At 46.4% G+C, this 26,218-nt stretch overlaps 1 protein-coding gene across 4 annotated transcripts in view; it reads right to left on the reverse strand.

The window, feature by feature from the left end:
- ARID3B (AT-rich interaction domain 3B) overlaps positions 1-26,218 on the reverse strand; it is a 465,486-nt gene that overhangs the window by 305,132 nt on the left and 134,136 nt on the right. For all 4 annotated transcript variants that reach the window (XM_078685148.1, XM_078685146.1, XM_078685150.1 and 1 more), the window contains exon 3: positions 3,878-3,946. In XM_078685148.1, the coding sequence (XP_078541274.1) occupies positions 3,878-3,946 (69 nt within the window). The remainder of the gene's footprint in view (positions 1-3,877; positions 3,947-26,218) is intronic.

Consider the following 26,218-nt stretch of genomic DNA (forward strand, 5'->3'; position numbering starts at 1 on the left):
TGTGTGCGCACGGGTGTGTGTGCGCACGTGTGTGTGTGCGCGTGTCTGTGTGTGCGTGTGTGTGTGTGTGTGTGTGTGTGTGTGTGTGTGTGTGTGTGTGTGCTGTGTGTGGCTGTGTGTGTGTGTGTGTGTGGCTGTGTGTGTGTGTGTGTGTGTGGCTGTGTGTGTGTGTGTGTGGCTGTGTGTGTGTGCGTACGGCTGTGTGTGCGCGTACGGCTGTGTGTGTGCGCGCATACGGCTGTGTGTGTGCGTGCGCGTGGCTCTGTGTCTGCGAATACTCTCTACTACTCTCTAATGTTCACCTATTACAATTGTAAATGACAATACCATTTATTTATGTTTTAAAATAAAAAATGAAAAAAAGTCATGAGCAATGCCAATAGCTCTACCTTTAATAATGCCGAGACCATTGCATTGTAAATGCTTGTTTTATCTGTTTTCAAAACCAAAACATACTTTAAAATGTTGTCATTTACAATGCCAATAGCTCTAACTTCTGCAAAGGCGAGACCGTTTCATTGTAAATGCCTGTTCTAATCAGGATGCAAATGGCCAAGAGGCCCAGAAGCGAGCCACTCACTGAGAACAGAGGTTAAAACAGAGATCATACACCAAATGTCTTGAACTTGTGATAGTGGGAAGGCCCAAAACTGTGTATCCCGGATGATTCTGACAAAAGGAAACCACTGCAAATAAGGCGGTGAGACTTCAACGTGTTAATAGAGCTTCAACTCTGTTAGGAGGTATGTTGCCATCTGGAGCTGGTCCACAACTGATCGCTGTCAACAGTCAGTCGTACAGATAAGGTAAACTGGTATACATCCCCATCCTATGAAGGTGTGGTATAACCATCACTTTTGTGAACACCTGAGAGGCACTGCTGAGACCAAAAGTATGTTGAACGTGTACCTGGCCATTTTAGAACTGCAAGTAGAGTCTGTGGGAATGCAGGATGGGTACATGAAAGTAGGTGTCCTGCAGATCCAAAGCTACCATCCAGTCTCCTTGATCCAGGGCAGACAGAACCTGGACCAACAGAAGTATCTTGAATTAGTCCTTCCACAAGTAAGAGTTCAGAGGGTAGAGATCTAAAAGGCATGGCGACCTCTGTCCTTCAGCATAAGGAAATAGGAGGAGTAACAGCCAGTCCTTATTTCCAGGGCTGAGATCCTCTGTATTGCCACTTTGGCAAAAAGAGCCAGAGCTTCTTGGAGCAGGATTGATAGGTGCCCCTCCAAAAGACACACTAATGTGGGAGGAAGATGTGGAAGGTGTAAAAGGAATGGAATAGCCTAGTTAAACGATCTGACGGATTCACTTGTCAGATGTTCTATTACGCCACCCTTGAAAGAAATGTCTGTTCCTGCCTCTTACAGGATGGTCGTGTGAAACTAAAGCGTTTGGAACCAGATACCACAGGGTATTTGAAGTGTGTTTCTTTGGTGGTCTGGATGCTCTCTACTTGATCCCCGTTTAACCCTGAAAAGACTGGGACGCCTGATGCAGGGGGCCTTAGCATTGCTAGTGTGCCAACTCTCTGTAGTCGCATCACAAGGGACAAAACTGTGGACAATATTTCCTCACAGGAGTAGAAAAGCCTACGGTTTGCACCATTTCCCAACATTCTTTCAACTGTGCAATCTCAGTCCTGCCTTCTCGTCAAAAAGGCGAGATCCATTAAACGACATACCCATCAACGAGGCTTACATCTCACCAGAGAGACCGTGGATCTCAAACAAGTTTGGCTACGAAACACAATGCTAGTGGCTACTGCTTTGCTCAAGCAGTCTGTAATTTCTAGGCTAAAGCAGATGTTGTATTCTGTGGCATCCTGACCATCCTGGATGATATGAGCCATGATAGCCCGAAATTCCACCAGAACTGCTGGCAGGATCTCGCCACCCATGTCCCATAAAGGATGGGTTTATCTCCCCAGCGGGCAGTTATTGATGGGAGTGCTTCACTGGCCAAGGAAAACATCAATTTCCAGAATACATCGATTCATTTTTATTCTGTCTGGGGTATCATAGGGGAAGAACTTGGGTTGAGCCTACTAGTGAGCACCTGACCAAAACTTTCTGATGTAAGGTGCTGCATCAAGAAATCAGGGCATGTGGTGCCTGGTAACCTGCCTGTTCACAAGTAGACAGGAACATGGGTAAGACCAGGTTCCCAAATGTGTGTCAGTTAGGGCTTTATTGAATGAAGATAAGGGCTTGGAGGGAGTCTGTCCAGGTAGAAAAACTTCTATCAATACATTAGTTTGGACTTCCATATCTGGCAGTTGTGAATCCATTACATCTGCAGCTCATCTCATGCTCAGAGTCCCCTAAGCAAAATGTTTTGATGTCAGGCCCCCCTCCAAAACATTATGATTTAATTGGTGGGAATTAGGAGGTCATTTTCTGGGCTACTTTTTCTATGGCTCATAATCAATTTCAAACATGAAACATCTAAAAGAATAAATCACCAAGAAGAAGTAGTCCGTCCCCTCACACTTCTAGGCCCCAATGCAATTGTTGCACGAATAATACCTCTGGCTGTCTCCTCTGCCTCTTTCACTGCTTATTCACCATGCCGGACCAGCACTCCAATCTTCAAAGAATCAGTTCTTTTCAGGAAAAAAAAAAAGATAGTGCCACAGTCTTCAACAAGTTGCTCGCCTTTTTGCAGCACGGGTGACCTCAAGCCTAATGTTGTTATGAAAATGAGCCGCAATGCCTCTTTTGAAAAGTGAAACTGTTATAAATGTGATGCAATGGGCTACGCATCCTCCTGGGCTCAATTGTCACTACGCCTGCTTTACTTATGAGAAATCGGCCTTTTAAAGGATTTATAAAAATATCTGCACTGGGCACGGTCTGCTCATCTATTACTGAAATGTATTCTTTGGAATCACTTGTTTTAGCTTAAACACTAAATCATTTTGTGGCAGCCTATCATACTCTAAAATACTGGTTTTATGATTGTGTGATTCTGCGTCCGCAAACTTTTCTGCATATGCCATACAATCAGTCATCTGATGTATAAACTGCATATTTTAACAACAAAAAAACTGTTTGTAGCTCAAATGTAACAGAAGTTACTAAGAACATGGTAACGTGTTCTTGTGCAGTGGGAAGCCCAACAAAGGTTGACTGGTCATCTTTCAATTGCATATTGCTGTGTTTGGGTGTTTAACTGGTGCTAATCAGGTAAAATCTTTGCCCAAGCAGTGCTACAATGTGTAAAAATAAATACAAAAAAAACAAGGAACAAGTTAGGAGCGAGTATCGGCCCACGTATAAAGGCATGTAGAGAGGAACTTACACTGATGTGTAAAGGTAGCACATCTACAAGGGCTCCATGGTCGCTCTTTGGGCAAAATTCTGTTAACGCAAAGCTACACAGCACCACCCGCCGGCATATTGGAGTAATGCTGATTTAATCATATATCCGGTTTGATGACTACGGATAGTCTAAAGGTGAGTAATTTGCAGTTAGAAGTATCCATCAGAAACATAGTTGCAGACAAGATAAATAAGTGGAGGACCCATTGGGTGGAATTAAACCACAGATAATTTGACGGTGGTATGACGCCATAATCCCTCCCAATATTTCAAACAGTGATTTCCCCACATAACGTTCAAATCATTTAAGTATTTGAACATATTTAGGATTTCTTACATAAAGTTTTATGTTTGTCATGCACATCAACACTCTTGAAAGATGTTAGGAATATCCTAAGCTTATACACTAAACACCGCTAGGCCCGACCCCATCAGAGAATTGCTCATATACGAAACCCTCCTCTTCACAGGGTAACCATCGCTGAGGGTAGTAATAATTAAGACCTGTTTGTCTGCTTTCTTTAAGGATATGCTTAAACTTGTATTACCTTGGCAAAGTCACGCGATGCCTCTCTTGCTCTGGCATCAGCATCATCACTCCATGGCAGATTTTCATTCTAAGACGAGGGAAATGAATACAGTGTAAAGACATAATTCATATGTTCTCATAGAGGAGGTATGAGTTAGGTCCTTAAGATAGAAAAGAAGATGAACATAACGACTCAAATAGATTAGAGAAAAAACATGTATGTCATCCATGTCTTCATGAAATGAGAAACTGAATTACTTATTGAAATAACACTAACAGAACGGACTAAGCAGGCAAATCAACTAGCTTGCAGATTATCAAAACATGCGTGAGGCATAATTCCCGCAATCTGATGGCGTATATGCTTCTGCAACATCATGAAAACTGGTCCACGCAGCCAACAAGTTCTATCATGACAAACGGTAAATATTGCACAATGACGGTCTACATACCTTGTGACCATGACCTTCTTTAAGGTGCTTGATACAGACAAATTCTAGCCCTCTGCTCGCCATTTCAGTGAATCAATTCTCTTACAGCAAGCGGTAAGATTAGCAAAGGGCTATATTCTGGCTATATCTCAATCTAACTGCCATACAGCAGTACAGTTAAGAGGCTCAAGTATGCTAGGTGGTCCAATAATTAGCTAAAACTGGTGAGAAGTTTTACTTCAGTCTTAGAATGTTGGGCAGGGACCTGTGGGCTTGAGGGGTGTTTCACTTGCCCATTGTAAATGCAAACTGTACCATCAGTGATCACTGAGCACTTATCACAAAGTTGGACGAACGAGTTGCTTACCTTCTGTAACGATATATCTGTAAGAATCATATATTAGTTACAGATTCCTTACCTTACAATTACTTCCAGGTGTCAGACTGGATCCGGAGATTTTTTTTTGGTAGCAGTACTCTTGCACATCGGTAGGTAGCGTCGGTCTACTCCGCATGTGTTGCCAGCATTCGTGTTCGCCGGGATGACGTTGCGGTGTCTACTTAAGACACCGCCCCTGCATGCGGACGTCAGTTCTGACACTACTTTCCACGCCAGAAGCGAAGAGCCATGCAAGACACTGACCACTGGTGCACAAACATAGGGCCCTGGAAGGGAGTCCCAATCCCTAGAAGTCAGTTGGCAGAACGGGGGAGTATGGGTGGGGCGGTAAGGAATCTATAACTAATATATGTCTCTTACAGATATATCGTTACCGAAGGTAAGTAACTTGTTCATATGCAAGAGATTAGTTATAGATTCCTTACCTTAGTATAGATACCTCTACAATACCAACCCCGGAGGTGGGTCTGCGAACCAGGTTCACACCAGAAAGTCCTGGAGAACAGAACAGCTGAAAAAGCAGTCTCTCCGGACTTGGATTTCCAGGCAGTAATTCTGTGTAAAAGCGTGCAAGGAAGGAAGAGATGAGTAATGCCCTTCAGAAATCAGTTAACTATAGGGCACTTGATCAGAGAAGGCAGATCAGGAAGGCAAAAAAGGCTGAAAGATAGCCTTTAAAAGTGCCCAGAGCAGAGTCCTGCTGGGCCATAGACAGAACAAAAAAGAAAACCTCTGAAAGGGGGCAGAAAGGGGATCTGCACCCTCTGCTGTGCACCATGCCACAAATTTGTTCCATCTACGGGCAAATACCGTTTTAGTGGAGGGACGCCTGGCAGCCCAGATTACATTATAGACTTCAGGAGGAAGGTCTAAAGCTGTCAACTGACTCTGCTCAATCTCCAAGCAAGGAGGTGTAGGCTGGACAGGTTTGGGTGGAGGACCGTCACCTGCTGCTGTGACAGATGACCCTCCCGAAAAGGCAGTCTGATCAGAGGATTAATGGCCATGCTCAAGAGCCCGGGGTACCAGACTCTTCGCGCCCAGTCCAGAGCCACAAGAATGACTTGGGCCTGGTCGCGCTTGAACTTCTTCAGCACTCTGGGTAGAAGTTGTACAGGCTAAAAATCGTACAGGAGGCCGCAACTCCACTCGCAAACGTAAAGTGTTGCCATGCGAGTGCTGCCTTGGAAATTCCAACGCGCAGAACTGCTGAAATTGCACTCTCTCTTCAGTGGCGAATAGGTCTAACGAAGGCTCTCCCCACTGCTGAAAGAGAACTTGCACCACCTCAGAGTGAAGCCACCATTTGTGATCCATCATGCACCAGCAACTGAGCTTGTCTGCCCTGGCGTCCAGGGAACCTGCCAGGTGTTGAGCCACCAGAGACACACCCTGATGTTCAAGCCATGTCCAAAGGCAAAGAGCCTCTTGACATAGGATATATTTCCCTGATGCTGCGCGCACTGGAACTTTAGGTCCCACTGCAGAACCTGCATGTGTCATCTGGCATGATCTACCAGCAGAATGCAGGAGGCCATGAAGCCCAGAAGCCTCAGGGTCATTCTCACTGACACCCAGGACAGACGCTGAAACATCGGTATCATAGCTCGAATATCCCGGACTCACTGTTCGGGAGGATAAGCCAGAAAGTGCACTGTATCCAGAACTGCTCTGATGAAAAGGAGCTTCTGAGAGGGAATAAGGTGCGACTTCGGCAAGTTGATAGTGAACCCCAGCCAATGTAGGAGGTCCGCCATAGTCTGGAGGTGGGAGAAGACTGCCTGAGACGAGCCCACATACAGCATCTAGTCGTCGAGATAAGGGGAGACTGGATTCCCTGATCTGCGCATCTGAGCTGCAACAACCGCCATCACTTTCGTGAACTCCAGAAGGGGCGCTGGTAAGCCCAAAGGGGAGAACGGTAAACTGAAAATGCTCGTGGTCTACCATGAACCGTAGGCAAAGCCAGTGGGCAGGCAGGCAGGACAGCGATGTGAAAATTAGCATCCTGCAAGTCAAACGCCACCATCCAGTCTCCAGGGTCGGGGGCAGACGAGACCTGAACTAAGGTTAGCATTTTGAACTTCTCCTTCCGGAGGAAGTGGTTGACGTCCCTGAGGTGTAAGATAGGACGCAGACCTTTGTCCTTCTTGGGTACCAGGAAGTAGTGGGAGTAGCAACCATGACCTACTTCTGGCACATGGACTCATTTGATGGCTCCCATGGCCAAGAGAGCATGCAATGGAGTGTTGGTGGCATGGAGTGTTGGTAGCATGGAAGGAGGGGTAGTCTCGAAGGGGAGTGTGTAGTCTCGAAGGAGAGGGAGTAGCCCCTTCGGACTATTTGTAAAACCCACCTGTATGACATGCTGGTGCACCTGTGCGGGAGATGATGGTGAATTCTGCCGCCCACTGGCAATTGGTGGCCCTGAAAAGTCAGACAAAGAAGGTTTGGGAGCTGCTGCAGAGGGGGCACTGGTGGACAGGCCCGTCCGTTGGCGCACAGACCCATGGCATAGGGTTCCATGTCCCTGGCCGCGCAGAGGCTGAGCAGCTTGCATAGTCCTGTGGCCCCGGGTGGAATATGGTGGGGCACCCCTTACGTAGCCGCGAAAGGCAGACTGCACAGGATGAGAGGTGGCAGCGAGGCCCAAGGATCTGGCCGTAGCCCTTGAAGCGCTCGAGCGCCTTGTCGCCAAACAGGCGACGGACATCAAAGGTATGTCCAAAAGAGTCGATTGGACATCCCCAGAGAAGCCTGTGGATCCATGCCTGGCATAGCGCCTCAGGGATACTGACGTGGAAATTGTTCTATCCAGCGAGTCGGCGGTGTCCAGCCCACAATGGATGGCGAACTTTGCTGCATCTCTACCCTCTGCAACCACACGGGAGAGTATGGCCCCAGGCCTACTCCGGGCACTGTGGCAGCACTGGCAGCACTTTGAGAGGGTGCAACAGCCCAAGAGACATGCGGTGTCCACCGACCGCAGTCCTAAGCTGGTGGAAGAAAACATCTTTTCAAGATGGTCCAGCTTCTTGGATTCCCTATCTGGAGGAGCAGTAGGGAACACGCCTTTGAAGGTAGAGGCTTGTACTCCCAAGCTCTCGAGGGTAGCATGGTGGGAGAGGAAAAGTGGGTCTGCTGGGCGGTGGCGTCGGGCAATCATCCTGTCTACAGGAACCCCTGTGCTGGGCTTGGACCAGGTGCCCAGCAGGATGTCTTTGAGGGCCTCATTGAACGGCAGCAGGGGCTCCAAAGAGGCTGCTGTCGGCTGCACCACCTTAGTCAGGAGGTTAGTCCCGACTCTCACCGTCGGAAGCTCAAGGCCTCAGCCACCCTGTGCACGCCTCAGCCACCCTGTGCACGCCTCAGCCACCCTGTGCACGCCTCAGCCACCCTGTGCACGCCTCAGCCACCCTGTGCACACCACAGCATAGGATGCACCCTCCTATGTGGCCACGGCAGGCGAAGACCGGTATCCAGACCACTGGCATCCCCAAACTCCTCTCGCCAGTCCGGCTCCTCAAATTGGTCAGTCAGAGGGTCACCCGACCCTTCCCAGTCCTCCTCACTGTCCTCTAGCTGCCCGTCAGGGCGATCTGGAACGCCAGGAATAAACAGTGGGACAAAGTACCCACCGGCATCAGTACCGACCTTGGTCGACGTCAGTCTGGCGCCATGTCCATATTGGAGACGAGGTTGGGGTCGACAACAGCTGGGGCGGTGCAGGTGAAGGTAATGTGAGGTCGACCGGCACCGATCTGGATACAAACCCGGATCCATGGGGGCCCTGCACCCCCGGGGCCACCAAGGCCTAGGGGCCCCCAGCCGAGTCTGTGGGGCCCGAAGGCGCACCTGCGAGGTCGGGCTGCCCAAAAATGCTGTGCAGCGCTTCGTAGAACTGACTAAGCTGGGCAGGTGACGCTCTGGCTAAGGGAGGGAAGCACGGAGCACTCCCAACAGGCTCCGAAGTAAGAGTCAGAGAGCGACGACGCTCCGGGCCCGTGTCGGCCAACAGACAGTGAGAATGCGAAGAGCGACTGTGCTTCTTCGCCGCCTTCTTGTGCTTCGACTTAACCGATGAGTGCAAAGACTTCAATGACGAATGGTGGTGGCTCCGCGACCGGGCCCGTGATCTTCCCCTCGACCGGGACCTAAAGCGGCACGGAGAGAACTGTCGGCCTCCAAAAACTTACAGGAATGCTCCCTCAAAGACTTTGGGTTCAGGGCCCACAGTAGGAGCACGACTTAGGGTCGTGGTCGCGCTTCAGGCACCTAAGGCACACGAGGTGTTGATCAGTCACCGACATCAACTTTTGACAGGAGTCACAAGGTTTGAAGCCGGGTCGACGGTTAGACATCCCTCGTGCACTAGAAGTCGAGAGACTCAAAAATATTTAGACAAAAAGTCGAAAACAAGTTAGTCAAAAAGTGACTAAGGGCACTGCTCTCTCTGGATTTGCGCTGGCTGGGGCAGAAAAGGAAGAACTGATGTCGGCGCGCAGGGGCGGAGTCTAAGTAGACAGTGCAACGTCATCCCCGCAACAAAATGGATAGTGGAACTTTTGTTGGAATGGTTGAAAATAAGGATGAGTGGGTATCTGCCCGATCCTATGGCACACGACTGACAGCTAACATGTTTCCCTGCTTTTATTTTACTCTAGGTGAAATGACAGGTTATATCACTATTAATTAAAGATGTACTGCTTTCCTTCACCAGACATTACAGACATCTCTGAATAGGACACATTAGGGTAAAAACTTTGGTTGGATTCAGACCCTAGGAAAGCCTTATTTTTACCTATGCAGCTACGAAAGAGGAACTAAAACACTAACTTTAACAACCAAATAAAATGTATTTGCATTTTAAGGACTCATTAAATAAAATACCCACACCAACCAGAAAGGTTGGCAGGAATACTAATGAGGGTTTCCATCCTTTTTAGGGAATACCAGCTAAGGGGCAACAGGATAAATATCCTTACAAAAGTACTCTGATAACACGCATTTCTCAAAACTAAGCACCAATTATTAATCTCTTTGCTTATGCACTCTGCTAATTGGGAAGAGGTACAAGGTTAAATCAAAACAAAAATATACGGCTTGTTCCACTTTGAGAACACTGCAGCAACAGCTTAACAGCCAAAACTAAAGGATTCATAACGGAGTACAACAGGACTCCATTTAAAAAATATATAATTGTAGGCCCAAATCTGGCCCGCATAGAGGTTGATATAGAAATTAAAATGATGTAGCTACTAGATAGGGGCTATAGGCTTTTGAACCTTCTCAAAAAGACACTGACCTTAAAGATAGAAGCAGAAGAGATAACATACAGACTTTTGGCATACCACATAAATTCCCGACTGCCTTCATTCTTAAAATTTTGAAACTGAATTTCACACCGCCAACTGAATTTTAGATGGTCCGTAGAATGCATGTGGAGATTCATTCAAAACTAGTGATAAAATAATGGGAATGTTCTCAGATTATATTATACATGCAAAAGCAATATTTCTAAAATATTATTAATTCCTTCAGTATGGTTGTATCATCTTTTACTGCTACACAAAGAATAATTCAAATAAATGAAGTAAACAGCAAGCAGGCTAGGTGACATGAGGTAAAAGTGAAGAAGCCTATCAGCTGAGAAATTTGGTCATGGAGAAAAGTTTATCGTGAAAGATCAGGAAAATAGATCATTCCACAGCAAAGAGATTGTATGTCCTTTAGAGTGGATAGTTGTGCCTAGATCAAACAATGGCTTTACAAAGGGTGACATAAAGTCCCAAAATGAGGATCAGAGGAGTATTAAAGACAAAAAATGTGGTTCAGAGGAGGTTTCAAAAATCGTTCTCTGGTGAGATGCAGGGATTAATAAAGAAATACACGAAAACAGTACAGATACACAAGACTGTTTGCAGTAGCCAAGAATTATAATTTACATGTATTACTGATATGTAACTATTAACACCGCCAACAATACTGCTGCTTTTAAATTAGGTTTTCAAATGTTAGATACGACATGCATGGATATGGTACACTTATTAATATATAGTCTTATTTAAGCAGGCTGCTCAAAAGCAGACTAGTTTCAAAGACACCTGTACTACCAAAAGTCATCCTTTTTTCATAAGAGTTTACTGGGATGCTGTAGAGTGTAGGTCACGAAAATATTCTTGGCACCTCGCCATCCTAGACAGTTGGACTGTAGCTTGAAAGAGAAGATGCAAGCTCCTAATAGAGCAGAGGTACCTGAACTTATAATAAATACTTCGGCCTGGTTAAGTTCCCTTAAGCTCCAAACAATTTGTATGTAATTTACAAAGCTAGTTCACTAAAAGTAAAATACAAAGTGTTTTGCTTAGCCTTGAAGTAAAGAGGCAATAGTCAAAATGTTCTTTTGTATACCTGCTACCAGTACTCTAATTTAGGATCTCATCCTACTTTCACAATAGCATACACAAAACTTACACTCCAACATAAATCGATTCATGGCACTTCTAGTTCCAAATTAAAAGAAGTCTAGAATGAGAAGGAACTACAATACCAAAATAAGGGTTGTACGTACAAATTCTCATTACATGACATTAGTACATATTAGGGGTGGGCAGAATCGCAATTTGACGATATACATGTACTTTTCACAAAAATTATGCTAAATGTAATTTGCTGGATAAATTCAAGGGAAATGTATGCGAAGATATCAGAGGCACCGCTAGGGGAGCCAGATGGGGTCTGGGTCCCATTTTCATTTGCCCAACCCTACCCTTCCCCACATCACCAGCACAGCGGTCTGATTTGCTGGGAGGAATCATTCAAAAAAATACTGCTCCTCGTCACACATAATTTCTCCAATTACCTTTCACTACAAAGCATCGATTGATAGTTTGATGCTATACATGTACCCAATATTTGGTTAAAATGTTTAATTCAGACTGTGTGCCCGTGTGTGTCTATAAATAGATGTGATACACGCAGCAGTGCATACAAAGGCAAATTTTAAGCAAACATAAGCTTTTACACACACATATATATATATATACACACACACACACACACACACACGTTCACGCACTGTTTACATACACTAGTCTTTTGTAAGTGGTCAGTTTGAGCTGCACCCACCCCCTAAATATCACTACTAGTGCAGTCACTGGATATTCCAGATTCTAGCGTAAAATAACTCTCGCCCCTCGCACAGTGTACTGGTTTCTGCAAGACATTCTACTGTGTCTCAAGGAGGCAAAAACTTCGCTAAAAAAATGTAATACCCATAATAACAAGTTCTCCTGAAACTAGCAGGCCCATGTTCCAACCAAAGCCCTCATTGTGGGCGTTCACAATCGTTAAAGCTGCATTATACAGCTGCTACTACACACTGGAGAGAGAAGAATGTGTATGTTAAAAGTATCGGAAACAGATACGATTAAACAGGAAACGATAAAAACTAGACGAGCACAAGACGAATCTTCCCAATTATAAGGAATAGAAAAAGATAAGTGCAAATGGAACGTTTACATGTGGAATTCTGCTGGTTTAAAAGCCCTGCTCATTAATATAAATGTATTGCGCTTGTCCTTGAAAGTGAGGGATGCAAACCATCAGCACGTCCATATGAAGCAAACACAAGTTATCTAGTACAAACATTTGCTGAGGCCGTGCAAGTGCAGGAATCCAGGCGATAAAACTACGAAGCTTGGGTGCCCGTGCTGGGGCAGATTTATCTTTTGTAATGTCCTTAATGGATGCATGTTCTTAGTGCATCTAAGCACGCTTTCTAGTCACACCTGTACTTACAGATTACATCAACCCGGGTAATTGTTTTTGTGTCTGCTATGTCCTGGCAGACATGCGGCCAGTCTGGCACAAGTCAGATTTCGTAAAACAGACAACGAATGGCCCCGGTCTGTCGTAGAGCACATTCCAATGACTTCAGGGACCATTAAACTCCTATAGAAAAGTGAGACGGCACTGATCTCATACACTGGATTGTATGCGCATTCTTCCCGTCTTTGTTAGGTTGGACCCACTTTTAGTCATAAAATGAATCCCAAAAGAAAAAAACGAAACAAAAATATTTAAAGCCAGCTGTTGCAGTACACCAGTCTGCTTCTGTTGTAAAATGTAAGTATAACTGTTCGAAATCAGTTTAAGCAAAATAAACCACCCTGCTCAAATCTGCTCGTTTTGAGGGATTTCTGGCAATCAGTCGCATTACATTGCCAGATTACAAAGTATTTTCGAAACAACCTTGAAAATTCAAAATGTCCGCGAGCTCGCGGGCCCCGAGACAGCAATCCTCGGAAGCTCTGTGCTCACTGCCCTGCCAGGAGACAGCAGCTACTGTGTGATGAGTTAATTGCCAGCTGTCTGGGAGATTACCGCCTTAAGAAAAACAGCTCTTTGGTGTTTAATGTGTCTTGTTTGAAGGGGAGGGAGTGGGGGCGGGGGGAGGGGTAGTGTCGGTGCGCTTCTTGCGCTTCTTACATCAGCATTTAAGGCAACGTTTATTTCTAAGGGACTGTGGGAGATCAGGAAGAAAGACAGACCGTTTCAAGCGCCCTAACCGCAGACTGTGGGAGGCTCAGACAAGCAGCACAAACGGATCTAGAACCGGGTGAAGACCCAGGCTAGACAGGAAATGCCCATCCTCTCACCCAGAAACACGGCCCACGAGGCGCCTAGATAAACCTGCAGCACTACTCTGCAGGCAGTCTCATCCTCAATCTCTTACATAGAACGCATATCACACCCCAGGAAACTCCAATGGCTCTCAATACACAAACCTGCTCTTTTCAAACTCCTCACTCACCAATTCAAGGCACTACACACCTGTACATTAGCATCTTCCAGCCACCACCCAGAAAACTCTGCAGGACTTGAACTTCCACACATCCCTCACATACACAGAAGATGATCAGGAGCACAGACGTTCACTTACATCACTCTAAAGCATCACTTTAGAGTCACTCTTCAAACTGTGTGGCTTGTCCCCCTTGGGGCGGGGGTGTTGAGTCATCTAAAGGGGGAGGTCAGTCCATGCCTCGCCAGTGCCAAGCAGAAGCCCCAGAAAATACTCACTAGTGGTTTTCATTAGTGCATTTTTGGCCTTATTTTTAAAGGCAGATGGGCTTGTAGGGAGAATGGCTTGTACTTGTGTAACGAGAAGGAGCCTCGGATACTCATTAGATAGCAACGGGTGAACAGGGACACTGAACATTGTGCACTTTACAATTCTTTTTTCAACTGTCTGGATTGGATTCAGAAGATGGGGGTTGGTTGTGGTTTGAAAAAGATACCCCAGTGGTAGTTTGCAGCAGTGTTTTGGATGGCTACTTGAATAGGAGTTTTAGATTGGGTTTTGGCAGGTTTGGTGGTGCTATGAAAAGGGGTACTGAATGAGGTCTTACAAAGTGGGTTCTGGATATGGCTTGGTAAAGGACGTCTGAATTGTTCTTTCTAGAATGGGGCTGGAGTACTGCTTTTACAGGTGGGATCTGTGTGGTGCTTTTCAGAGAAAGTCGAGGAGGGGCTTTGTAGAGGGGGTCCATAGTGGGCTTTCTAGAGGATGTCTTGTTGAGAACTCTGGAGAATGAATCTGGTTGCCCTGTCAAGTACCACACATCAGTGGTTAGACTAAAGCATTTTAGCGCTGGTGTCTGCATTACGGCACTAAAAATGCATTAGTTACTCAATTTTTTTAATTTTTCGGTTCATTAAGGGGTAGTTGGTTAGTGACCTTCCATTGCAGATGTTTTTCAAAATTTCTATAACTCTTAAATGCTTCTCATTACTTTAATAGGGCAATTTCTTAGATCTAGCACTTTCCATGCACTTCATTGTTTGTTTTATTGTTTGGCCCTACAGTAAGCTCTCCCTAGCGAGGTTACTGGGGCTGCGAGCTGCTGTGGCAACAAGAGGAAGCGCGAACCTTTGCGCACTGCTTACAGGCTTTTTAAAAAATAATTTGGAGCGTTTTTAGCATTTTAATAATTATATCGCATTTATATTCTGGGGGCTGCTTTTAGAATGGGGAATTGCAGGCACACTGACACCCTTTACACCCTTACCTCCTATATCTTGAGCCTCAACCCGCTTTGGGTGAGATTTTACTCGGCGGTGGGCGCCATCTTGGGTGAGGACGGCGAGGTCAGCGCTCAAGTCGGGCCGGCCTCCCGCCCTCCCACAGTATTTAGGCGCGCCCTACCCAGCGCTCCCTGCCCTACAGTAAGCTCTCCCTAGCGAGGTTACTGGGGCTGCGAGCTGCTGAGGCAACAAGAGGAAGCGCGAACCTTTGCGCACTGCTTACAGGCTTTTTAAAAAATAATTTGGAGCGTTTTTAGCATTTTAATAATTATATCGCATTTATATTCTGGGGGCTGCTTTTAGAATGGGGAATTGAATTGCAGGCACACTGACACCCTTTAAACCCTTACCTCCTATATCTTGAGCCTCAACCCGCTTTGGGTGAGATTTTACTCGGCGGTGGGCGCCATCTTGGGTGAGGACGGCGAGGTCAGCGCTCAAGTCGGGCCGGCCTCCCACCCTCCTCCTCCCTATATCATGTGTCACCCAACCAGACGGCGCAGCGGGCTGGCGCAGCGGGCGCGCCGGAAGCGCGCCGAAGTCGAGCCAAAGTCGAGCCAAAGTCGAGCCAAAGTCGAGCCAAAGTCGAGCCAAAGTCGAGCCAAAGTCGAGCCAAAGTCGCGCCAAAGTCGAGCCAAAGTCGAGCCAAAGTCGAGCCAAAGTCGAGCCAAAGTCGAGCCAAAGTCGAGCCAAAGTCGAGCCAAAGTCGAGCCAAAGTCGAGCCAAAGTCGAGCCAAAGTCGAGCCAAAGTCGAGCCAAAGTCGAGCCAAAGTCGAGCCAAAGTCGAGCCAAAGTCGAGCCAAAGTCGAGCCAAAGTCGAGCCAAAGTCGAGCCAAAGTCGAGCCAAAGTCGAGCCAAAGTCGAGCCAAAGTCGAGCCAAAGTCGAGCCAAAGTCGAGCCAAAGTCGAGCCAAAGTCGAGCCAAAGTCGAGCCAAAGTCGAGCCAAAGTCGAGCCAAAGTCAAGCCAAAGTCAAGCCAAAGTCAAGCCAAAGTCAAGCCAAAGTCAAGCCAAAGTCAAGCCAAAGTCAAGCCAAAGTCAAGCCAAAGTCAAGCCAAAGTCAAGCCAAAGTCAAGCCAAAGTCAAGCCAAAGTCAAGCCAAAGTCAAGCCAAAGTCAAGCCAAAGTCAAGCCCGTCTGCGCCCGTCCGCGGCAGTCTGGGGCTCGGGGCCACAACCCCTGGTCAAATACTGAAATACTCCCCCCCTGAGTTACTGTCACTTAGACCCTCTATTAGCATGGGACCTGTCCTCCCTGCCTATGTTCTAAAACGTGCTGCCACCCATGGTATCCTGAGGCCAGAGTTTACCATCGGTAAAACCCCACTTCCTAGCCTCCCCGACTGTTTCCCACCCCCCCTTAATCCTAAAACTATCCTCAAATGCTCGTACCTCAACACCAGGTCTATGGTTAAGCACCAGCTGGACATTTTTCTCTTTCTACAAACTGAGCAGCCTGACTTTCTGTTCCTTACTGAGACTTGGCTGAATGCCGACTCCTTACCCGATATTTTGGCAGCGGTCCCTTCAGATTATTACATTCTGCATGTGGATAGACCCGCGGACAAAAGGGGCGGGGGGGGTTGCCGTGATCCTACGCAAGTCTCATAAAGTCACTCTTCTACCATCTCTGAACCTTACATGCTCAGATAACCTGATCATCAAACTGGATAACAAATGCAGCACTCTACTTATGATCCTCATTTACCGCCCCCCTCAAAATATGCCCAGTTTTGCGGCTGCTTTAGCAGAACAGCTTGCCCCCTTAATAATTTCCCATAAAAAAATAGTGCTGCTAGGTGATCTTAATCTCTGGCTGGACTCGGCGGAGTTAGGTACTCAGGCAGCTGCGTTGAAAGATGTCCTTTTAGACATGAACCTCACTCAGCAAATCCACCTCCCTACTCATATAAAAGGTCATAGCCTTGACCAAATCTGGTCTCAGAACATCCCTCTGGCCATCAACTCCATCTTGCCTTGCATCTGGTCAGATCACTTTATGGTCAAGTTCACCTTGACCGTTGAAAACAACAGGAAACCTCCTATTCAGCCAGGAGGCAAAACTAGAACCTGGAAGAATGTGGATACTTCGGCTTTTATTGGCACTTTAAGATCTTCTTGCCCTCTTTTAGATCAGGACACTGAAGAAATGGAAGCGGCATTCTCCAGGTGGCTACTTCAGGCAGCCGATGTCTATGCTCCGTGCACTAACTTTCCCCGCTCTCGTCCCAACGACGCTCATAGGTGGTTTTCACCTCATTTAAAAAGTCTTAAACTTGGAGTTCGTCAGATGGAGCGCAAGTAGCGGACAGACTATTTAGAAGTAGACAGTTAATTATTGCAAGACACGTAAGGAATATCAAAAACTGCTTCAGGAACACAAAACTGACTACTTCTCTAAAAAGATCCTTAATGCTCACAACAAATCTAAAGAGCTGTTTAACATCGTAGAGAACCTTAGTGCTAGCGATAGAACGTCCCTCCCGATAGCCCCTACTCAGGAGCTGTGTAACTCACTAAATTCCTTCTTTTCGGATAAAATCAGTGCTATCAAGCAAAGCATCCCTATTACTCAGTCCCCGCTTTCATTGACTGACAATTATCACAACACTGCGACCTTGAGTTCACTTCCCCCAGTTGACAGCATTATGCTGCTCAATCTTCTCTCCAAAGTTACTTCAGGTTCTCCCGATGACATCTGCCCCCTTTCATCCTGAGAGAAGTGGGAGCCATTATTCCGGAGGGTATACTCGCTTTACTGAGTGGCACGCTCTCTCAGGGTAAAGTCCCTGTAAATCTTAAAAAAGCCCTTCTTATTCCCTTGTTAAAAAAAGTAGGTGCTAATCCGCAGGACCTGCAAAACTATAGGCCCATATCCCTGCTGCCTTACTGTGCCAAACTTTTGGAGGCTCATGTCTGTAACAGCATCTCCAAATTCTTGGAAGAATCAGAGTATTTTGCACCGAACCAGGCCGGCTTTCGCCCATGTCATTCCACCGAGGCAGTCATCCTCTCGGTGCAGAATACCCTGAGACGGAATGCGGATGAGGGAATACATCAGGCTCTGGTGCTGCTGGACCGCTCAGCCGCTTTCGACACGGTCGACTATAACATCTTGGTCGACCGTGTCGAGCAGGCAGGTCTCAGGGGCCTGGCATTGAGCTGGATCCGCTCATTTATTACGGGGCGCACTCAGGCTGTCAGACTCTGATCTTTCACTGCCCCCACCATATCCTCTACCTGCGGAGTCCCGCAGGGCTCTTCGTTATCACCCATGCTTTTTAATATATATCTACGCCCCCTTTTGCACTCCCTTAGGAGGGCCAAGGTAACGATATTCAACTATGCAGACGATCTGCAGTTGATTTTCCCTTTAAACACCAAGGATGCGGTGGTTGAATTCCAAAACACTATGTCCCACATTTTAAAATGGATGAACTGCAGTCATCTGAAGCTCAACCCTGGCAAGACCGAACTGGTCTTGCCGGGGCTGAGCGCCCTCAGCTGGAACCCCAGCTTTTGGCCTTCCTGTATGGGAACTCCCCCATCCAAGTCCTGCTCGGTCAAGAGTCTGGGAATACACATTAGCGAAGACCTCTCCCTTAAAAAACAAGTCGGGGCAGTTGTCTCAGCTAGTTTCTTCCAGCTGAAGAAAATTAAGAAAATTGCTAGCTTTTTCTCCCCGGCCGCTCTCACTCAGATAGTCATCTCCCTGGTTCTGTCCAGACTTGACTTCTCCAACAGCCTTTACCTTGGCATTCAAGCTGGAGAGCTCAAACGCCTTCAGCTGGTTCAGAACCAGGCCGCCAGACTCCTCCTGAACCTCTCTAAGAGGCAGTCTGTAAGATCCGGCCTGAAACAGCTACACTGGCTGCCTGTGGAGCAGCGTGTGGCGTTTAAAACAGGGTGCATTGTATTCAAATCTCTGCATGACTCTGGCCCCCTTTTCATCAGAGACATGTTCAAGAGATATACTCCCTCACGTAATCTCCGCTCCACTCATAAATCTCTTCTGACTGTTCCATCTTACAAAAGGAAGCGTCTTGGAGGCAGTTGCTTTGACCTTCTTGCAGCTGGTTTTTGGAATTCCCTTCCCCTCCATCTGAAACTGAATGACAACATCCTCAGTTTTAGACATTCCTTGAAAACCTGGCTTTTTACTCAGGCGCATTGTTGAGCTGCTCCCTTCCCTGTGACCCTGCGCTAGCTCCTTCCTACAGCGCCATGAAGCCCCCGGGCGTACGAGCGCTTACAAATACCTATTAACATTAACATTAACATTTAGCTCATGGGAAAGTCTTACTGGAAGTGTTGCACATTTAGTCGTTGAATGTCACCCCTAAATACACTGCAACCATGGAAATGTGACATACAAGTATTCAGAAAACTGGGCAGCTATGGTCTGTGTGCGAATTTTCAGGACTTTCAGGATAGGACGTTGCAAGTACAGATCAGGATGGTGCTTTGCACAGAAGATATGAATGGGGCTTTGGTAAGAGGACCTGGCTGGGGCTTTTGCCCTGTGAAATTCCCAACATACGGACGATTCAGCAAGCCTTCTTACCCGTCTCAATCTGCCCTTTCAAATGTTGGAGGGGGAACTCCAACACCAAACATTTTGCTCATGGGGGCTTGGTATAACAAAGTTCTAAAGCATGGAACTGCCTCCCTCTCCACATAAGAGCCTCCTGCTCTCTTCTTGAATTCAGTAAGAAGCTGAAGACCTGATTTTCCAATTAATCATCCTCCCATCAGCAGGGCTAGGCACACACCTGCTCAGAACCAGGATACCCTGCAGGTGATAGTATGCTGTACAAATACACAGTCGGTTGTTTCTGCACACATTTTTCATAACATGGCCTTTCGGTGTTTAAAACAAAGAGGTCTATTAAAGAAATCTAGAACCCCACATTGAACACGTCCAAAGATGAGGTAATATGGAAAAAGCTTCTTCCAAATATCTACTAGCCTGCTGGCAAGTCTACCTTCCAAATCATCGACTACAAAAGCAGAGTTTTTGCTGCCGACGTCTCCTCAGGGAGCACCATCAGAGCAGACCTGGCCATATATGGAAGGCCACAAAATTAACTACAGGGTGCATAAAGGCATAGACAGTGATAGACGTATCGGAAAAAAATAGTAAAGCTGGATGCCTGTTTAAAGGGCATTGATACGTGAAATCCTGCAGCCACAGGTGTTTTTATTTAACTGCCCTTTTAGCCATATGAAGATGACCTAAACACGGGATACAGAAACATCCTGACTTTAAAAGTTGAACTGTTGCATACAGTCATGCATTATAGATGTACGATTAAGAGCGCTGCTTGTTGCAACCTACACTTTGCTCCGTTGTCACTATAATTTAGATTGCTATAAATTCAAAGACTCAACCTAAAGGCAGTTACTTATAAAGTGACGGTCAACGATCTCTATTAAACCGGTTCAACAATCTTAACACTGAAGAGCCAAAGGTAGGGCTTAGTCCTTATGTAGGTTTTAAAAGAAATTCGTCTCTGTGGCTTCAAAATACCAAACAATATCAACAAGGAAGGAGAGGGTCGAAATCAAGTGGGGCATGGGGCTTTAGAAAACATACAACCCACAGTATTTACGGAGTACACCTGGCCAGGCGTGAGCCAAACTGGGAAAACGCCCAAGCGAACGGTCCACAACACTAGGCTAACCATCAAATTCAAAAAGCCATTCACTCGCTGCCTGTGGGCCTATATTGCTGAATTGGCTCCACCCATAGATAAGTAAACACACTGAGCATGCTTAAGTATGGATCCTGGGATGCAAACGCAAGGAGGCAGGCTTACTATTCATGGCAATCGTAATACCCTTTCCGACAGACGAGTGGGTCTTAAAGGGCCGCCGCGCTGTGTGAGATTGACATGGGGCACATGTCAGAGTTTACTGGAGCAGAAGCAAAACCCGGCAGCAGATAGCGCTGTACTACCGGAGACGGCGTATTTTGGACCCATCACCTGCAGTAACGCCCGCGCTTTTCCCGAGAGGAGGGGGTGAGAGGGGGCGGGGAGGTGACATCCGCCCCTGTGATTACTCAGCAATCCCTATTCAGAGTCACATTACCCAGCTTTTGTCTCTTATCAGATCTCCCTGAAAGGCGCTGCTCCCAGGCGCCAAGAACACAACACATTAGGGATGCCAGTAGTAAAAGGCCCCAGGAGGGACAGTGGGAGGAGCGCCCTTTACACTGAGTGCAGAAGAAAGGAAATGGTGTCGGATGCAACAAAAATTCCAACCACCACAAATGGCGACAGCATTCCCGCGAACCAAATCCAAACGTTAGTTAAAAGGAGCACGAGGCTTCGGCGCTGGTGACAGGGCCGAGGGTGTGAGCAACACGCGAGGGCGGTTTCGAACCGGTTACTTAATTATCAGACTACGGCATAAAACGACGGAAACTAGACTAAATACTTAAACAAGGGGTTGTCGACGGTTGACTGGCCATCACGCTAGGACTGTGCAAAGAGGGCCACTAATTCCACAGCCCGAAATCACACAAACAATCGCTCCTACATACACCACGGAGAGTAAATACAGAGGCGTGCGGCGTCCCCTCCAAACAAACGGGTATTAAGGTGCAACCGCAGTCTGATTGCCCCCACTTCAGTTCACTGCTTAATTTTGGGAGAAATCACGTCAGGTCACAGTGCCTCGGTTCCTTTGTGTGCCTTAATTGTGGAAATCTACCAACCACTAGTTCAATTACTTTTTTATTTCTTAGTAATCTCAGACAAAATCTTGGAGGCCCAATTCTGAAAAATCTGTTCATGGAATGTTAGCACGTGGAAAGGTTTGGTTCCAGGGCAGCAATGTCGTGAGTTTGTACACACCCACAACGTTACATGTATAAGGGCATTCACCACCTCTTCTTCAACCCATTTCCACCATGACAAGGTTGGTAATAAACTCATGACAATAAAGAGAGTAGAAGGTTTCCAGGATGTGAACTGATCACCCCTTTAAAAGATAAATTGGCGATGGGAGGGGAAAGGAGTTTGTAACTGGGGGTGGCCTGACTTGAATATTTTCCAACTGGAGGATACATGTTTACCAGGTGAATTAGCACTTGCTCTGCAGGTTTTTGCATAAGTAAATACACGCGCGTAAATCAATTAGCTCTTGCCAAAAAGGAATCCACAAAATATTGACAGGAGTATATTTTACAGGCCTACTACTGTAAACTCTTGTTAAGCCCTGAAAGCCGTGTATCGGCTTCAAAGCCGGTCTCTGAAGAGCTAAACTAGGTTCCACCTTATGATAGCTCTAACAGAAGATGTTGACTACAAAGAGTTTTGTAAACTACATTGCATTTCATTGAAATATGAGCAGCAACAATTAGTCACACATTGTAGGACTCAAACCCTGCTAGCAAGCGGAAGTGGCCATTTTTAGAAGTAATCTATATGATTTTAAATCGATTCCTTTGTTGCTTAATCCATGAAGAAAAACAGGTCTTCCTTTTCAAAGTTTTTTTCTCTTTCTTGTGAATTATTTCTAGTGCAACATTTACTGGTGTTGGTGACAGTTTCACAACACAACCTGTAAAACCAGGAAGAACACTTTCTCCAATTCTGATAATGCTGAGGGAAGAAAAGTAAAGAGGAAGCATTCAGTGAATGCCAGTAATCTGGTAACATATCTACCTATAAAACCTGCCCAGACCTCTGAACGTACAGTCCGATTCATTCAGCAAAAGAGTAGTGGCTTTCTACCACATATATGAACTTTCATCACAAAGATAGTATATAAACGTGACCTCACTAGAGGTAAAATAATGAGTGACCCACAGATCAACACTGATAAAGATATAATACTGTGGTAACTACAGACTGATTCTCAATGGCTTGGGCCAGCTAAAAATGCAGACATTCGCAGACCTAAACAATTGCAAATTACAGTCTGAATTTTAGTCTAGAATGCAGGGAAAGGAGTTACTTTGAAATTTTGTTAGCTATTCTGGACTACTTTTATTAAGTGTTTTCTTTGGTAGAGAAGACCATTGCCCTATGTCAATGAATGTTTCCTTGTTAAAAAAAAACCTTGCCAAGTAATTGAGCTGAAACTTGTATTAGCTTATGAGGGAGGGATCTAGGTAAACTAGCAATTTGGCAACACAAAAATAAAAAAATTCGCTGTTAGTCATCCTTTTTAGGTCATGCGCAGCGCAAGACCTCTTGTACGAGGTTTAGAAAGCATTGGCTTGCGCGTGCATTAAAAAAAAAAAAAAAACGGCACGCGATCGCCTTTGAAACGCCCATTCCGGACCGTGGAAAGCACGTGCAGCAGCGTGCGTTCGCCTCGCTGCCGTGCTCCCTCCCCCACTCCTCTGTGGTGCGCATGCACCACTAGTTTAATATTGTCACAAAGTTACCAAAATAAAATACTTTCTTTCAAATACGAATCATTGGGATTTACAAAAGGAAGACTCAGCTGTATTCTTTAAAGGATAAACAATACCGTGCTATTTTTAATAGTTTCAATAAAAAAAAAATCAAAAGTATTTATGCCTAATTACCTCAAAGGAGAGGGACTTTGATACTTTTTTAAGTTGTGCGTTAACAGAGTCACCCACATCCCCGTTGCTAACTGCTGCATGTAGAGAGTGGACTTTTCTTTCCCATTTCTGTGACGTCCTAATTACTCTTGAAGGCTCATCCTAACTGTTCTTTATGTCTCACTTGCGTTGCAGTGAAGTTTCTTCCTTTGTGAACAGCACTACCGGCGTGGCTTCCACCTGTAGCGGTGTCTTCGGGAACTGTAGAGGCCCCTCTAGAGCAGAACTCTTCCGGTCGGAGCCCCTACTGCCAGCGGCATCCAGCGCCCCACTCCTGGCAGTGGCAGCGAGGGAACGGCATTAGCACCATTGGAGGCAGCAGCAGCCCCAACCTGCTACCCGGCAGCGGTGGCATCAGCTGCAGCGCCTGCACCCCCGGGCTGGCCATAGCCATTAGCACCACCTCTGCAGCCGGTGGCGGCGCGACCCTCCCGGGAAGCCCATATACTCTACCCCCTCGCCAGTGGAGAACACTCCGCAGAAAAACGAGTGCCGCATGGTGGAGCTGCGCGGAGCCAAGGTGGCCTCATTCACAGTGGATGGCTGCGAGCTAATCTGCCTCCCGCAGGCCTTCGACCTCTTCCTCAAGCACCTAGTGGGCGGCCTACACACAGTCTACACCAAGCTCAAGCGGCTGGAGATCACCCCAGTGGTGTGCAACGTAGAGCAGGTGCGCATCCTGCATGGGCCGGGGGCCATCCAGCCTGGTGTCTACCGCTGCAAGATCATCTCCTGTCTCAACTTCGAGACGCTCTACAACGACTCCACCAACGCCAGGTAAGGAGGTGCCACCACCCAGAGCCTGTAAACCACCCGCAGCATACAGCACCACACCTGCCCTTCAGTAGCACGCACATAAATGCCCTGCAAACCCACAGTAACCTGCATCACTGCCTGTAGTCCGCAATACCACTCCAAAGTCAGCAAAACCAACAACCCAAACACCTTAGTGCCACTGAATAACTTCAGCACCTCCATCGCCTGGAACCCCGCCGTAACATTCACCACCCCCCTTTGCACCACCATAAAACCACCCTTAAGCCTTCAGCGCCACCTCATAGCCTGCACAACCACTCCATGGCCTCCAGCACAAACCCATAACCAGCAGTATTATCTCAGACTACCAGGCCATCTCAGGGCCCGTAGCAGAATGTTTGTGGTACCGACACCATCCTACAGTGCTGTAAAGCCATATTAAGGGCACATGTGCACTACAAAGTTTCTGATAAGCGAACAGAGAACCCACAGCACTCTCTTATGCTAGGACCCTTTGGTCTTTAACTTCAGCCAAAGTCTGTAACACAGTCATGGAGCCCGTAATGCCACCTCGGTGCCAGACAGACCATGCAGAGAAGTCCCAATGCCTATCTTTCAGTATGTTAAAATCGATATACATTAGGTGTACATAAGCGGCGTTCATTTATGTTCACCACAGCATATTGTTGAAGGTAAAATGATGGTCGTGAACATTGCCTGCCCCATCTTGCTTAGCGGGTATTTCTATGTGCACGTAAGCTGCAGCCATTTTACACATCACAGCCATTTTGTACTCTCTTGGTCACCTTTGTTTCACCCTGCCCTTACTAACATCCTTCTGACCAACCTGGTATGTGAGCTGGGGGCTATAAACTCTATTGCCACGACGAACATTAACACCACTTGCTGCCACAAACTCGTTTTTCCTCTCATCTCGGTTTACAGGCAAACCCATGGACACTCTTACACAAACAGGTTCTATATACTAAACAGACTCTTGCAAACATGGTTTATTGCACTGCACACAGCAAAACTTGTTTTTGCCAACAATGGGACCTGTTTTAATCAACAGAACAGACTCTTAGATCTGGCCAGTCTCACATGTTTTAGACCCTGAAGAAAGGTCCAGCTGCGAGATAACATTGTCTGTTTTGACCTGGGTAGGGGGATAATTACTGTTGGGTTTGTGTGGGATTAACAACAAAAGGCCCCACCTTAACAACACCATTTTCCTTTTCAGCGTGACATATAGGGGTTTTATCCCCTTCTTGATATGTATTAATTTTTATACACATAGGTCACAGTGTCCTGTTTAAAACCAGATACCCAGCATGTTCGTTGACCACCACACTCCCCACCTTTCATACACTAGAAAAATGTGGGGAAAGAGATAGAGCACCTCACGGAAGAACCGCCACAAGGGGTTACTGGCCAACAATTACCAGTTTAACCCACTTATCATTGGTAACTCTCAATCGTGAATAAGAAAGAAAAGAAAAGAAAAGGGAGAAGAGAAGAGAAGTGAAACAAACAACTGGTTTCCTTTCTAAAGCGACTCAATCAATAACTCCCACTCGTGCACGAATCCACAAAACACCCCTCGTGAGAAAGAAAAAGTGTAATACTCAACATTCAAATTGAGACGCTTGCTAGCCACTCAAGCTTTATTCTGGGCTGCGAACCTCCCAAGTTAAAATTGGTCCTTAATAAGGTCCCTTTTAATAAGGACCAATTTAAACTTGGGAGGTTTTCAGCCCAGAATAAAGCTCGAGAGGCTGCAAGCGTCTCAATTTTAACGTTGAGAATTACACTTTTTCTTTCTCACGAGGGGTGTTTTGTTGGTTCGTGCACGAGTGGGAGTTATTGATTGAGTCTCTTTAGAAAGGAAACCAGTAGCTGGTTTCACTTCTCTTCTCCCTTTTCTTTTCTTTCTTATTCACGATTGAGAGAGTGTTACCAATGATGATAAGTGGGTAAAACTGGTAATTGTTGGCCAGTAATCCCTTGTGGCGGTTCTTCCGTGAGGTGCTCTATCTCTTTCCCCACATTTTTCTAGTGTATGAAAGGGGGGGAGGGAGTGTGGTGGTCAACAAATATGCTGGGT

Source organism: Lissotriton helveticus, chromosome 3_2, assembly GCF_964261635.1.
Source record: "Lissotriton helveticus chromosome 3_2, aLisHel1.1, whole genome shotgun sequence".
Classification (NCBI taxonomy): domain Eukaryota; kingdom Metazoa; phylum Chordata; class Amphibia; order Caudata; family Salamandridae; genus Lissotriton; species Lissotriton helveticus.